Raw genomic sequence first — 16,959 nt, 5'->3', positions numbered from 1 at the left:
CAATTCATTTTGGCTTCCTGTTGGTCAAATGGACATACATGTACATGTTGAATACTAGATTAACCTTATAGATTTTAATTTCAATTACTAGAGTACAGATAGGGGCTTAGGGAACAATTGACACCCCCCCCAAAAAAAAGACCAATAAAAAAGTAAGTAAAATAGAGAAAGTGAAAAAAAAAGAAAAGAAGTATTATGTTATTTTTGTTTAATTATTGTGTCAAAAATTGCCACAAATTTAGGTTTTTTGTATTAACAACGTCACGTTTGCTCGATTGCTTTACCATCAACTTGGTCCCAAACGCCAACCCTCAATTTGGGGGCTCATTGGGCTACTAAGTTGAACATAAGAGCTTCGAATTCAAATTTTGAAAGTAAACATATAGCTTTCAAATTAATTCCTACGGACAAGGATATTATTTCAACACTTGTATAGATCTTTTAATTGCAACCAATGTGAAACGACAAATTGAAAATCAACCGTGTTTACCTATTTTACATGGATTGCTGTTTCATCTTTTTTTTCGGAAGTGTTAGTAGAATAAAATCGGATTTCAAATGATACTAACATAACTTTATCATTCCATAAACATAATTGATGATAAAAGGCCTATTTCAAAATCAATAATTCAGATAAAATGCACAGTGTTATTCTCTATGTAATTTTGTACACATACTATAATTTTAAAAATCCTACGAATCAATAACTTTAGAATAAGGACATGGAAAAATATTTAGATGTAAACTGGAAATAAAAATATTCTTAAAATTACAAAAGTGAGAGCATTTTCTATAGTCTAGAATGGTATTCATATACATCATGGACATAATAATAATATAAATAAACAAAAGTTAACAAAATTTTCCTTATCTGTAAGATATCAGAAAGCAAAAAAGAAAACAGTTATAAAGAAAGAAGGACTGAGAGACGAGTATATAGGGAGATTGGTTAGAATGAGAAGGGGTGGGGGTGATAGAGAGGAAGGGAGAGAGAGAGAGAAGAAGGAGAGAGAGATGGAGGGGAGAGATTTGAGTGACGCTTGAGGTGTCGAAGTTGTAGCTAATATGCGAGCGGATTTTCAATATAGCACAATAGAATCAATCAGAAATTGCATTTCCCATATGATGAACCTGACGGCTTTTTACGGAAGCCTTCAATAAAAACCCCCAGACCTCAATACCTCCAGAACGCAATCCCACACAAAATGGAGCTTCTAGCTACTTAGAGGAACGGACAATAGCTGAATTTGTTTGTGAACATTTGAAAAATATCTGCCCTAGTTAATTTCTTTCAACCGGCCTGTCTCTCAAAGCGATATTAGGGCACTGCCATGACTGCCTTGATTGCTAGACCAGTCTCAAGCAGGATTGATCCCTTAGGCCAATCTGGATAGAAAGAGAGAAGAAATTGAACTTCGGTAGATTGAGGGATGGGAAGAAAATTGAGAGATCATAGTGAGAAGGAAAAGAAAGATGGAAAGGGGGAAAAGAAAAAACTTCTACGACAGAAAGGACAAATAAATCTGAAAATAAAGAGACATAGCCAGAAATATAAACATAATCAACCTGAAAATAACAATATATTAAAAAAAAAGAGATAAGATGAGATATACAGCAAATGAATAACAAATAAATATAGAATAGAGAAGAGTAAGATAGGAAAAAAGGAGTAAAAGAGGGGAAGGGGGAGAAAGAAAGGGAGAGAGGGGAGAGTGAGGGGGACATGGGGGTGAAAGGTGGATCGGGAGGGGTACGGTAGCACTCGCTCGTACGGGAAAGAGAAGGTATATGGGATATTATTTTTAGGAGTGCACACCGTGCGTAAAAGTGATATATCGCCCTCTGTAGATTACTCGCAAAGATTAATTTGTGCAGTTCGACACCCTCCCTCCGCAAACCCCGTTTAAAATCATACTACACAAGCAAACGTCGTAATCGTGTTCAATTACATGGCGATGCGTCATTGTATCAGTATAAACTAATCAACATGATAAGTATTTGCTAGAGAAATATGGTATTCCCCAACAAAACATTATGCTATGGTAGCACCAACGAAACCGACTCCAAAACGATAACAACTGCGTCATTTCGAATGACATACGATCGGTCGGTTAGGGGTCCGTTTCGTTCGTGTGACCACAGCACTGAAATTTAGGAATTTTAGCAAGACTATATAATTATTATTAATTTGCAAACACGGATTGTGGACTCAATATGTTGATAATTTGTCTCCTCGATGGTTAGCATTCTCTACGAAAAACACACCGATAGCCAGTTGATCATTGTGTAGCATTTTGTCAGGTCATTCAATTCGCTTCAATCAGGTGGAGCGGAAAGGACATTTTTTTTACGAGGAAGAAAGAAAAAAAACCGAGAAAATGAAGTGCCCATATCCTCTTTGAGTTTGACTACGGTCGAGGTAGCTTGGCGTATACTATTACACACACTTTCATTTATGCATTGTGTTGGGCGTGGGAAAGTTGAAAACTTGCAAAGGAAAGACTCAACGCACAGAGAGCTCTCAGTACCGTGGATTAGCTCAATTTCACGTTTCAATTCCGTCTTTTTGGAGTGTTTCTTTCCCCCAGCTCTTTTATTTGCCAATTTTACTTTCCCGATTCCACAAAATCAAAGATCCGATTTAAGAAAATCAAATATTAGATAATTCCCTTTCAGTAACGTCAAATTTGTGGAAATATGCGCAGCGGCTAGCTCAACGATTTTCGCTTTAATCCAGTCAATGTGAATACTGTAATTTAAATTGTCATTAATGGAGTACCGATCAATTCTTATCGACTACACGTAAAAAAACGATTTGTATGCTCGAAAATAAATTATAATACCAGATAAAAGGTTATCACAATATTAATGAAAACATTCCGATTAAGGATTCATGTATTTGTACATGTATATGTACTTGGTATAGCATACCTTATATAGTACATCTATGTATTATTGTGTGTCTCATGCGTAAGTATAGGCATAATTATACAGCGCCGTCATTGGAGATTGATAATAAATCACAGATATCAGAATAGGCATTGAAGAAGAAACCATGAGATCGAATACTATTCCCACCAATAATTGTTGCTTTTTTATTATTATTTAGCAAAACACAGAGTAAAAATTTACCCAATATTGGTAGAAAGAGACCAGACATGTTTGCTTGGCATTTTTTTTCTCAAATATTGGGTAAAATGCATGTTTTAATGGTAAATTCCAACGCAACATTGCGCAAACATTGCAAAATATTTGGTTTCTTTTTACCCAACAAACATGCAAGTTCCCAGGTCACCGAATATTGGGTAAATTTTTTTAGAGTGAAGTTTACGCAATTTCTGTATGCAAAACAACGGTAGAAACTTTAGGGATAAAGAAATTTACAAAATTTAGGTTTTTTTTCATCAAATAAATCACGATGCATAGGGGCAGTGGCGTATCTGGCAAACCTCATAAAAAGGAAGAGCACTATTTTTTCTGACAATGAAAAAATGTACTTTGATAAAGGTCAACAAAATTAGTTGAAAATTCTGTCAGATCCACCCCCTCCTCACCATACGCTTGTGGCGCACAGGGACGCTATACAAATTCAGGTACCAATTCATTTCCCATTTTACGAGTAATATAAGTTTTTCAGTGATTAACATCTTTTTCGAGCATAATTATCTTCTGTATCTCTAGACTCCCATTCCTTTGCCATTAGTAGGTTTTTCATGTGCGCGTGAAAAGGGAAAGGTTTCAGTCGGTCAGTGACAGCTCGCCTGTATCCCTGGCCGCTTGTAAATCGTTGACCACCCCTTGTGTTTCAGCTTCAGCTACCAGCTGTGTTCTATAATTCCTATGACACACAAAGCAATTAAGATGGAATGCTCTTAGGAGAATCCAAGCTTGATCGTTATCATTAATACCCTTAATCAGAGTTTACCTAGAATGAAAGCTGCTGTTGATCGAGTTATCAGCAATCATTTATGCATGGAGCTCCGTGATTTATGCGTGCAAAGCCATGAGAGAGAAGTCAAGAGTCAAACTCCTTTGATAAACCATGGACCCTAGAAACTCAAGGTAGAGTTGCAGCTTCTGGTTTGACCATAGAGCTACAGCTCCATGGTTTGACATTTGGCAATATCGAATAACATCGCAATTCATTCGCTCCTGTTACGCATTGTTCTCCGACGCTTGATATGCTTCAATAATTATTGTACTGATAAATAACAATCAGGAAACAAAGTGGGCCTAAAGTAGAAACAACGTCTTTATGACGTATAATTCCGTCAAAACTATAGGCCTATATTAGTTTATGCAGGCCTAAAAAATACATTCATAACAAATGAGAGAGGGGTGGGGGTATAGGGCAAAATGAATGGTCGATGAGGGGGGGGGGGGTGATAATAATGATGGTACCCGTTTTATTTCACATCATTCATGATATTCAAAATGATATTGCTTGTGTTGTATCACAGAATCATCAAACAAGAAAAAAATCTTGGTCGTCCTGTAATAGCAGGGGCCGCGGAACGGTTTATAAAGTGGGGGGGGGGGGGGGCTGACCATGCAAACAAATCACAGTCAGATGGTCAATTTTACGTTTTGTACACGGGGGGGGGTTAGTGGAAAAAAGTGGGGGCTGGGGCCCCTTGGTTCAGTGACCCTTGTAAAATTATTAGGTTGACGGGCAAACTGGAAAACACCCTTTGTTATAAATCTAAAGACTATTTTTAAACACATAAAAATAAATCGGAATCTCTCAACTTAGTATCACCAGGGCGTCGGGGACCCGTGAAATTTTCACAAATTTCTGAAACTTAAAATGAATTTATGAATAAAAGTTAATCGCAATTTAGCATGCCCGTCATAAGTCAGAAAATTTAAAATCAAAATAGCTTCTTCTAAATGCTTGCAATCCTTCTCTGCTGACCAAAGTACAAACTCTTACCAACAGGTTTTAGCGAGTACAGGCCTAAACTCCTTGGGACCCCGACAATATAACCCCTAACACTGAACTACTGACAAATATATTACAATACAGTGGACATAACAAGACTGTGGTCTATTTCGTGCTTTACAATAGTGTGATAGAATATTTTGTTGGTCAGTCATATTTCCCACAATATTTCTACTTCATAAGATAATTCTACCAGCATGACCAGGGGAAATATTCATAATAATGCTTTCGGGTAAAGTAACCCTTTGTTGCCGAAATTTCAACGATAAAGTAAATCAAGAGATATTTAGGTATTCATAAATCTTTATCACTAAATCAGACTGTGGATATATAGAATTGACCCGATAAATAGTTAAATTATATGCTTGTGTGCACTTGAATGAACCAGAGATTTATTTAGTATTGTACTGTATTGTAAGTTTTGTTCTCTCTCTCTCTCTCTTTCTTTCCCCCTTTTTGGCAATGGTGTTGTGTTCAAGTCTTATACTTGCGTGATACAAGGGGTTACATTGGCAAGTCTGTTTTGTCGAAGAGAAAGTTCAAATAAACTAGTCGAATTAGTGCCGATTTAAGTCCTTATTAGCCCATGATTTGTCTGCTCCGTGTATGTACACAGCCTACCCCTAATGATGACCCAACTACGTGATTTTTTTTTCTTCAAGCAAAGAACTGTTGAACACAATCCCTGGTTTCGAGGGGTACAACACGGATCGATACACGCATAGGATTTGATGGATATTTCGTGCTAGGTGCAAGTGAGCTGGAACATGAAATATCTGTGAAGTTTCATAATTAATCTTGAAGATGAATATGGTATAAGTGGAGCAATTAGCTCATTTAGACGTCAGGGATTGTAAGGGAAAAGTAGCCGTCAATATATGAACGGTAACATCGCGTACGCTGTGTGTGGCCAGGTCATCATGTGCGGTAGTGAACGACAGCGCTGATTGGCTCAACGTGCCGAATGGGGGCGGAGCGAGCAAAATGGTGAAAGAGTAGTATAGGTTGAATAGCTTTGATGGTTGGATATTCTGGGTTACGAATCTCTGTCGTGAAACACGTCGAAATCCCGAATCAAGACTCTGTGAGATAAACATCCATGCCAATGTACGCTTCACGCACCTCGCCAGGCGAAGTCCACCCCGGCAGCGCCCCGGTGTCGAACCAAGGAATGGCGATGCAACCTTATCATTCGGCGGCTCCTTCAATACCCGGCGTCATGCACTCTGTTTTTCCACCAGACCAGGGCTACTACCGCCATCCGACCTACTCGGGGATGTCGATGTCGATGTACGGTCACGACCAATACCCTGGTATGGCTCGATCACCGTATGGACCTTACGCTCCTCAACAGGCCAACCCCAAGGACATGGTAAAACCTCCTTATTCTTACATCGCTCTCATAGCCATGGCTATCATGAATGCTTCGGACAAGAAGATAACCCTGAACGGAATATACCAGTTTATCATGGACAGGTTTCCGTTCTACAGGGAAAACAAACAGGGTTGGCAGAACTCGATACGCCATAATTTGTCTTTGAATGACTGCTTTGTCAAAATACCTCGGGACGATAAGAAGCCAGGAAAGGGGAGCTACTGGAGCCTGGATCCTGATAGCTATAACATGTTCGACAATGGGAGTTATCTGAGGAGGAGAAAACGCTTCAAGAAGAAGGATTTGATGAAAGGAGACAAGGAGGATCGTGAGTGTGAACTGAGGAAGGGACAAGAAGAAGGGGTCAATCATCCAACAGGACAGAGTGAGGAGAAATTGGGTAAGACTAATGGGGTTGTGTGTACTGGTGAGATAGGTGATGGTGGCATGAATCGTGATGTGGTTCAAACGAGTGCCGCTTTGATTACACCCAAAGTAGAACCCATGGACTCCCCTTCGGACGTTTTAAACGAACCCTCCCCGACCCAGCCCCATCATCCAATGGCTGTTGACAACCCGCTGCTCGAATCCTCTCACCACTCGGCGAATTACACCGTAGAAAACCTCATGGCCATGCGACAACGCGAAGGCGTCGTCACACACGGGAACTGTGGGACGGGCAGCGAAATCCAAGCCAGCACCCACGCCTTACCTCCCCGCACGGGTCAGCTTCTATCTCCGCAGCCGCTCGGGTACAGCTCTCCACAGCTCAACCAGTCTCAGCTCAATCGAATCACTTGCTCGAAACGGCCGGTGGTCAGCTCGCTCAATCATAATCAATACCAGTGTCCATCTTCATATGACCCCGAAGCTATGGCGATGGGTAAGCATATGGCCATCGCACCAACACCTGAAGAAATTCAACAGGAGCATGGACTCAATCAACGCCTCAGCCCTCCCGGGTCTACCCCGATCCTTGCCACGCCGTCGAGCACCGTAAACGTTCACCGCTCGAACTCGTGGTACCACGGAACGAGTCCCGATGTGCACTCTTCGACGTCGAGTCAAGATCATTACGGTGGTATGTACAACCCTCAAAGATCTATTTCTCTTTCTCATGCTGCACATCAAAACGGTCAACTATCATCATCGGCGAACGCCAATGAAAGCTGTCAGCTCTCGATGTCGACGATGAGTGGCTACCGGTCATCATCCTCAGGCTCAACCTCGGCTTCAATGTACCCGTCATCGGCGCATTACAGCTATGATTGTTCAAAGTACTGAGACTATGCCAAACCAATTTGACTTTTAAACTTTCGATTGACGAAAGGGAAAAAAAGAAACAATAAAAAAACGCTTGATACCAAAATCATTTTGAACATTGTCCGGTTGTTTGTTTAGTATAGTCAAAAGTTCACGATGATTGTGATGATATGAATCTTTTAAAAACTTTCTGGGAAAGGAACATCAAGAAGACAGACGCACAGACAGGCAGACAACAATACTGGTGGGTCAAGTCTATGATCATTATTCATTTTATATATTTGTATTTATAAAGCTAATAAGTAATGTTTTAAGTATAACAGTAAGTAACATCTGCCACAATATAATGTTTACATAACCTTTGTAAAGTCCGCAAACTCCGCATGGATAAAATCATATGTTTGTTTGTTGTTTTTGTTTAAACTTTAATATTGCCCCTAGCAGTGAAAGTCTTTCAAAGTTATCATGAGGGAAATCTTTAAACAATATCAGAGATTGATTTCTTTTTCTGGAAAGTTAAAATATTGATATACCAAAGCTAACATGGGGTGGTAATGTGCATTATAGTTATGTGTTTGTTTTATGTATTTTATCTTACCTCGTCTTTTTTTCTTCTCTCAATTGATTTTGGTTCCTTAAGTTTTGTTATACAGTAGCAATGCTAGTCTTGATGTATGTTTATTTAGGAACATTAATTAATGATCTCGACACACAATTAAGCCTGTTGCTGTATTTCATTTGTCAATTTGTTGTGATATCTAGGGTCTTTTTGAAATTTCTTAGAAGTTTTAAACAACCATATTCCTCCAAATGCATCTTTATTTCCAATAACTTTTCTCGGAAATAATATGATTTCGAAATCGGATGAGTGTGTCTTATATTTATTGTTTGTACAATTATCTGCATCATCAAATACCTGAAAATTGTCAATTTTATTTGATTTTTCTTCCTTCTTCACAAATCACGTTGCTGAGCAACATGTCATTTGTAAACAAACTAGAATATCACAAACCATCCCTGTTACTTCGTTGTACAAACAAGGCACCACCATACAAAAGCTAAAATCATAGTGTATAATTCCAACAAAAAAGCTAATCTCAGCTTTACTTGCAAATGTATGCTTGGAGAGAATTAGTAGACCACCAATAATAATAATAATAATATAATCTCAACAATGACAATGAATTGTCGGCTCCTTTGATCTTGACGTCATTTGTGGGGGAAATATCGTTCACAAAGTGATAGGCATCGTTCATTTTTCTGCTCTTTATTGTATTTCCCCGGAACAATCTTTGAAGCTGAACCCTTGATATTTTTCTGCCTGATTACATACAAAGATCTACCACATGAAATTATCCTATACGACGTAGTCTTGCTTGGGCTCAAGTTGAAATAATACCGGAAGGACTCTATACAATCTCGTTTGGAATCATTCACCGACTCTGTTATACGTCTGTAGAATTCATTCAAAATTATTTAAGATAATTATTTATGATATTCCTTGTATTATGGTCTGGAGATTGATATAAACTGATTAATTCTATAGATGAATGTTTTTGTTTTGGGGGCAATCTCTTACCAGGCTGTTGCAGGAAAAAAAAACCCGTTACAGATTATTACGATTTTCCACGAAATGGAATTGGTCGCTGGGATATGCAAGATTCGCAGGAAAATGTTGAAAGTTGTACCTTTTTTGTCGTTTGAATGTTAATGCAGGGTTTACCTTATGCAAATTGACTATATAAAGGGCTGCTGAAATTTTTAAGAGTTGTTCAACTGTCAAGGGTGTATATTTGTAGTGTTATACATGTACCTGTTCGAATTTGTTGTAAGAAAATAATTGTTGTTCTGTAATAATAATAGGTTTTAGATTTTATTCGTCGACGGGGAATGAGGGAAAAGGATCACGAATGTTCAGTCTTGTCTTCCACTTCTCAATCGAAACCTATCACAAGAGACCATATGTAAATTAGGACACGGATAAACAGGGTTATTTCTTCTCTCTCTTACTTCTTACGAAAGTTTTATGTGCATATCATTATAGATCTGACCAATCAGAAGAGTTTATTGATTGTGATCATTAGATGCCTGTTAGAACTAGCTATTATTTTATGTTAGAGATATAGCTAAATTCTCGTGTAGAGTCTGAGCTGAGTGAGTCGCCATAAGTCACATTTTACTTCATTTTTTTTTTCCAGAAGAGAATTTATTTATGATGTAGGGTTCCCCCTTTCTCAATTTTAATCTAGCTGCTTGAGTCATCTTTATTTTCCCACTTGAATTCTCATGACTTTCAAAAGAGATAAACGCCATTTTTTGGCAATGATACGTCGAATTTGCTCACAACTTTTTAATGATATATTATAAGAAAGCAGGGAGCGATGACCCCAATATGATGAAACTGATTTGAAATACTTTTTTCCACGGAAAAGAGCAAGAAGAGGTTACTAACCGGTCTAAATCCTTTCTATTTCATCTCACCTTTCAGTTCAAATTGAATTAGTTCTTGAATGCATAGATTAAACTCCATGTATAAATAGAAATGTCAATACAGTACCGGCTCTCGGGTGCACTATTGTTGTCGGTGTGAGGTCGGCTGAAGATTTCTTGCAGTATTTCACTCTCACTGATAAGGGTTTGCCCAGTGTGATGCATTTTGGGTGTAAAATTGTCCTGTACTTTGATTTTACTGTTAAAGTACAAGAGTGGGATATAAATTGTGAGATGAAGTAGTTACGGATATTAGTAAGTGTGTAGATAAACTTTAGATAATAAGGAGGAAGGACTTTTGCCCCAATTACGTCGTGAAAAAGGGTCGTTCTTGATAACAAAAGACATTTCTCAAGTTTCTAATTCCCTTTACCGGTTATGAATGTTGAAAAGAGGTTGAAGAAACGTCCTTAGAATGTGTGAGAATGTTATCAACTCCCGAAGCGCTAAAAGAAAGAAAAAAGATAATTTAAATAAACACTATCATTGACTGGTTTAGAGTAACAAGTCAAATTTGCAGATCCAAATTGGGGGTAAGTCTCCATGGAATAATATTCCTATTAAGAGTTGAACCCGTGAGACCTGAATTTAGACTATGGTGTAATATGTGGAGTGCCATATTTCAGGCCATCTTATTATGTCCTTATATAGTTTTCATCCCACGATTCACATGCATCGACTTAATATGCCGTACATGAAATAAATCAATATGGCAGTTTGGGAAGAGTGTGAGGTTGTGTCGCTATGTAAATGTTGCCCGTCACTTGAGCCGTACACACGGGGTAGCTCACGCGTCGGTAATCTCTACGTTCTTCGTTGCATTCGAGTCGCTCCGTCGAATCTCTTATCGGAGACTGAAAAGAAAGAAAAAAAATGTATGGGGAGAGACAGAGAAAAATGGCTTCAATCGGATTAATTTTCCATGAGTGAATTTTGAGATTACGATTTAATTGAAATCTCGACCCGGTCTGACAGCGAGCCTTGTGTGATTCAGACGGAGATATATATATGATAGAAGACACCAGTGTTGTGTGTATATTTTTCACGTAAATTATTCTTGCCATAAATCATATCCATATTATATACGTCACGCATTTTTTCCCCCAAGAACAACACTTTAACTTAATCGAGAGAGTTTAGATGTTCGAATTGCTACGTGGCTGAGTCATTAATTGTTTTAAGTTTCCTGTTTTAAGATATGATTTTGACATCATTCATAATTTACTTTGTCAGTCTGTCTGAATATTACTGCATAATTTAACAAAATAGCCAAACAAATTCTCACAACTCCTGTGATTCCATTATTATACACAGTTTACACACCGTGTTTGATTATGGTTATTATTTTATTTTGATAGATCTCGTGTAAATGATTTTTCGTTAACTGTTCAGTTCATCGTTTAATAAGCCCCTCTATATGTTTGTGTTGGTAATCATGTTTAAGTGAAATGTAAGTAGTCCTTAAGTCATTTTTTATTTACTAATATTTCAAACGGCAACAAATTTTGCCAGAGTGAAATGGATTTGTTAGAGGGCCCAATGTGTACATTCTGTAGTCGTAAGTCATGAATGTAGAAGTAAATGACTTAGCGAATGAAACGATATTTACTATTTCATTTTTGCAGCCAGCCACGTGTAAGAAAATCTTTGAGAATTGTCAGTTCTGGAAATCGAATATTTCAATTTTCCTGTTTGTATGTCACATCACTTTTTATCGTGTTTCTTATTTTCTCTCATGTCAGGGACAATAACTGATTATAGTCCAAGCAAAGTTTATAAATGTTCAGTGAAAATATTAACTATTGTTTTTATGAATATTGAAAATAAACAGAGGCATCATTCTTGCTCATTGAAAAGGAAATACTTGTTCTTCTTGACTTATTTATTATACGGAGAATGCAATACACTTTTGCCTGAGTAATGAATTTAGAAAAAGAGGTTTTTTCTTGAATTAATGTCATCATTTCATTTTGGTAAACATGTCATATCAATTTTTAAAAGGAATATTAAATCAGGATTGTATTTCATGTCGAATCAATCAAATGCAAGCCTTGCCACAATATCCGAACATATTCCGAAAATTGCATTGTCGCTTTCAAAACCGAATTCTTTAGGTGAAAAGATACGTTTACTCCATGTCCATAATGCACATCTCCAATTTAGGATATCATTGAATAAAATTATGGATCTTGCCCGTAGCATACTGGTGTTTATTGATCCTCTTCACAACCACGAGAAACAGTCCATTCGACCACCAAAAATGGACTGCCATTCCCCCAAAGGAAGATTGTTTCTTTTAAACAACGATTTAGAGGGTGATGATAGGCTGACGGGATTTCGTAAGCACAATGTGAATTATGACTCTCCAGTTTATGAATATTGATACAGTGTATTCGAAATTTTTGAAAGGGGAAATTTGAATGTGGAAATTGAAAATGACGGGGGAGGAGGTGGGTGGGGGCTATAGTTGTTTACCATTTTGTTTACAACGTTGGATGTGGCCATGGATCATCGACTGTTGACTGGGCCACGTGACACAAAACTTAGCATTGATCGTAGAACATTGTTCTATGATTGATTGTATGGACTACAATGTACAATCAGTAGTAAACATCAATCGTACGATTAATCGTAAACATTTGTGTTACGGGACTCTGGTGTGGTTGTGATGATGATGGAGTTTGAAAAATTGATAGATTTTGTTTTAATGAGATTCATGCTATATATCTACGTCTAATGATTTAGTTAGGAGGAGCTTGATCATGCTTTACTCGAGATTGAAATATATGATAATGTGCATGAAGGCAATGAGTGCCTATAGAGAGGATGACATAAGATGATGATGATGATGATGATAATGATGAAAATGATGAAAATGATGATGACGACAATGATGATGATGATGTCGAATAGGCGAGGTTTGGGTGGTTATCGTAGTCGTCGTCTTGCTGGTGACCAGTGATGGTGATGACGAGGATGGTGAGATGATGCTAATGGTGAACATGACAGTGACGGAGGATGTGATTGTACATAAATTATCTTGTAATAATGGTGATGATGATGATGACGGTGACGTAGAGATGATGATGATGTTGGCGATGGTATTGATCATGGTGAATATTAATGATAGTGATGATGTTGGTGACAGCGATAATGATAATAATGGTGATGATTATGAATGGATTGAAAGTCAAACAAATTTGAAATAAAAATGAGAAGTCAAATAAAAGTCCGACATATTACAGTTTCGATGCATTTCACACATAAATCATGGTAATAGTGCATGCATAACACGGGTGAAATGCAAATGAGAGAGTTGACAATGAGTATACCTAATCACCATTTCTTTTGTATTAAAAAAAACATGTATGTTTAATTTCTTGTAAGGTTTTTTTTTTTTATGTAAAAATAATGACGATTCCACAATTCAGGGAAGAGCCAATCAATAATGCTTTTGAAAAATACATTTACAGTTATTGCATAATAAAGTAAAAAAAAGAAATATAAACGTCATCGGATCTCTCATTTACATACGGCTGTGTTCTGCATAATTATGACCATGATATTAACTTTATTGTGAAATCAAGCGAAAATCTAAAACTTGGTACTTTTCTATTTTATCCCATTCCGATGAATACCAATGTTAAGTAAACTAATAAAACATTTCTTTGTCGGGGTGGACCTTTCTTTTGATAAAAGTCTACACCAACTGCACTAATAATAAACAGAAACAATAAAATTTGGAAACTTATCATCAATCACTATCAACCTGCTGATCGATAAATTTTCACTTATCATGACTGTCGACTATTTACAAAATAATGAAAAAAATGAATTGATAATGAAATATGATTATGCAGGTCTTTGTATGTGTTCATGCATAATTGCATGCACCATAAATTTTCTGTTGGTGTATTTTTTTTCTTCAGATATCACATTCCAATAGTACAGCTATCGACATGTCACATTGCCAACTAGACAACGTTCTTCCTTGTTATTTATTACTGCCATAATTACTAACTGGTCTATGCGGAATCCTAATGACGGTGGTGATGGCGATGTTGATTACATGATAACAACGACGTATACAACGAATAAATCGACGACTGACGACAACGATTATGAAAGTGGTAATCGCTAACTTAGTTTTATCGACAAATAAATAACTGTTAAAAAAGGGTTATCCTGTATTTTGAAGACTCAAAGAGTTTTTCTGAGATGGCGATAAATAAAGACAACAAAATGAAACACGGAATGCACTTCGCAATGTAATGTTACGCATATGGGGCGTGATTGAAATAAACCTCAAATAACCTCAAATAAACAGATACTAAAAGAGAAGATATTAATTCCATAATTATCATCTTGAAACTAACACTTATTATTTGAAAGATAATATCATTTTGTGCTTATCCCCATTTCGAGAGGCTACCCGAAATCTATACCATATTGTAAAACCCAGCTATTATTATACACTTATCAAAATAGCTGATATCAAATTGATGCTTGCTCATCTAAGAAAAAAACTTAGATTCGAAAATTTAAAAAAAAAGTTGTTATCTGCACATTTAACTGGTTTAGGGACTCATTTGCCTTTTACAGATTCTCATTAATGATTTAACACATTCATTAATGATTTAACACATTCATTTTCTTAGGGTGCACAGCAGTCTGAAAAACCCCGATGTCAATATTTTCATTTACATTTCAAATCAACGCGAATTGACATTTATTTGTCGATTGTCATTAAACATGCGAGGAAGCTATATTTTTCTAATCGAGCTCATAAAGGTAAAGTGTGTATGTAAAAAAAAATCGATTATACTTCTCCTTCGTGGTAAACTCGTGAGAACAATGCTAATAAAATATTTATCTTCCTCTTCTTTGTTATTTTGCCCAAGTATAAGAAGGAGATCAAATAATTGCCAACATAAACAACACACTGAGAAAATTGGCGTATTTTAAAGGCAGCTTATTATAGCATTTTCGTACAATTACGATGTATTGATGATAGTAAACAAAATTATAATTTATTAGAAGTAACAGCATCAAGGCAGTTGAGAAGGAATTGAGCTATCTTATTTATTCATGTTACGAAATTCAGGTGTAAATATGTGACTTTTATTTGACATGTTTAGATGTAGAAACGAAAATGTTTCGTTCTTCTTCAGATTCCCCCATATTCAAAGTGCTCTCCAAAATGAATTAAATTAAATTAACACACGTAAATGACATTAGCGTTGGTATGCAATTAATAGTCGGTACATCAGCGATTCACTATATCCTTATATCAGTCAAAATGTAAGGATGTTTCTTAAGGGGAGGTTGCATTTTAATATTATCATCCACTATCATAAGAATATGTATTCTGTATAATCCATACTTTTATAAACTTTCCATTCGATTCAAAAATAAAGATTTAGATAAAACAAATAAGATTAGCATTATTGATTGATTGATTGATTGGAATTATTCAAGTGGTTAAAGGCCAATTAAACCATTACGTGCTTACAAGTTGACTCAGCAGGGTTCAATACAAATATAAAAATCAAACGAGCCAAACAATGAAAAAGTAAAAAAAAAAGGTATAATATTTTTATGTCTGTTTAGTTTTACAAATAGAAGTCACGTGTTCACTAGTACATTGTAGTCCATTACATTAAAGTAACACATATTTTCCAGTTTTAAATATTTGATAGTAAAAACAGATCTCCAATAGAATCATCATTACAGATTTTAATGCAGCCATTTTCACATTTTAAAGTAAGGAGTAAAACCGTGTTTTACATATTCTCCTTTGACATGTTTGATATTTTTCATGTAAAGTGAAATACTATATTCATGCATATTTGGGGGGATTTTTTTTTTTAATATGTTAGAATTTTGTATTTCACATCTGACTTTGAAATTGTCAGTATTATGATTTTTACATCGTTTGTCTTTCTTAAGTCGGCTTCTCGTCGGAGCAAGTGAAAGTGGCCTTCACTTTCTGTATTTGGAACCTTCATGTGCACATACATGACACATAACGATGACATTGATTGGTCAATAACAGCATACACGTGAATGAGTGATAACTAACGATTGCACTGATTGGCTGTTGTCCATTTGAAATAATATTGCAATTCGTCGGGATACTAGCACATGGTGTAATGCTGAAATTCAAAGCAAGTATAGGAGGTGAAATAACATGACCTCTTTATGAGGTTAAAGTTTCACTAGAAAGGAAATTCGGAAATGTCAGAAAAATGCATTTCCTCGCTACCAAGAAAGTATCAATTGGGTCAACGTCGCTGTATGCTTCAAGGAAATTTGTCTCAAAAACAATTCCTACATGTCTATACGGATCTAATGTAGGCCTAGAAGACATCGTTGACACTAAAACGGGTCACTGAATTAATGTTTTAGGTAATATGACTGAAACTAGATAGGTATGTTTTTAAATAAACATAAGCGTGCGAATAGCTTTTATGTTTTCATTGACAATGCAATCTGCAGTTTATAATAAATGAAAAAGGTTAATGCACTAATGCATCTCGAAGAAAATGATGAATGCCTTCTTCCTCTACATCAATAATTAATGCAAATTTTGTGAAAGTGGATCAGACCCACTTACTGACTTTCTTGACATGCTTTGAAATTAGACTGGGTATCACAAGGGTCTCTTCAACACACGGATTCCAATTAGCAGTTTATCGTGCATGCCTTATCAGATGAAACTCAAAATGGGACCGTATATGACCATAATATTGTGTGTATCTATCCGCCTGAAACCACGGATCTTCTAGCGTTCTCGAGCCCGGCGGCATCGGGAGCTCCGCACCTCGGGTATCCGCTGGTCGGGATACTCGCTGACGATATCATATCACACCAAATCAATTACGTTCCT

The 16,959-nt window shown here is 36.6% G+C and overlaps 1 protein-coding gene across 1 annotated transcript; it reads left to right on the top strand.

The window, feature by feature from the left end:
* Positions 1-5,848: 5,848 nt before the first annotated feature.
* On the top strand, positions 5,849-11,926 carry LOC121407519 (forkhead box protein C2-B-like). The gene has a single exon (XM_041598645.1). The coding sequence runs from the start codon at positions 6,042-6,044 to the stop codon at positions 7,599-7,601; it is 1,560 nt and encodes a 519-aa protein (XP_041454579.1). The 5' UTR covers positions 5,849-6,041; the 3' UTR covers positions 7,602-11,926.
* Positions 11,927-16,959: the final 5,033 nt, after the last annotated feature.

Source organism: Lytechinus variegatus, chromosome 2, assembly GCF_018143015.1.
Source record: "Lytechinus variegatus isolate NC3 chromosome 2, Lvar_3.0, whole genome shotgun sequence".
Lineage (NCBI taxonomy): Eukaryota > Metazoa > Echinodermata > Echinoidea > Temnopleuroida > Toxopneustidae > Lytechinus > Lytechinus variegatus.
The sequence above is the reverse complement of the archived record's forward strand: the minus strand, read 5'-3'. Positions and strand labels throughout refer to the sequence as shown.

Excerpts from the sequence above, each read along its gene's own strand:
- LOC121407519 (XM_041598645.1), top strand. The coding sequence starts at position 6,042 with ATGCCAATGTACGCTTCACGCACCTCGCCAGGCGAAGTCCACCCCGGC.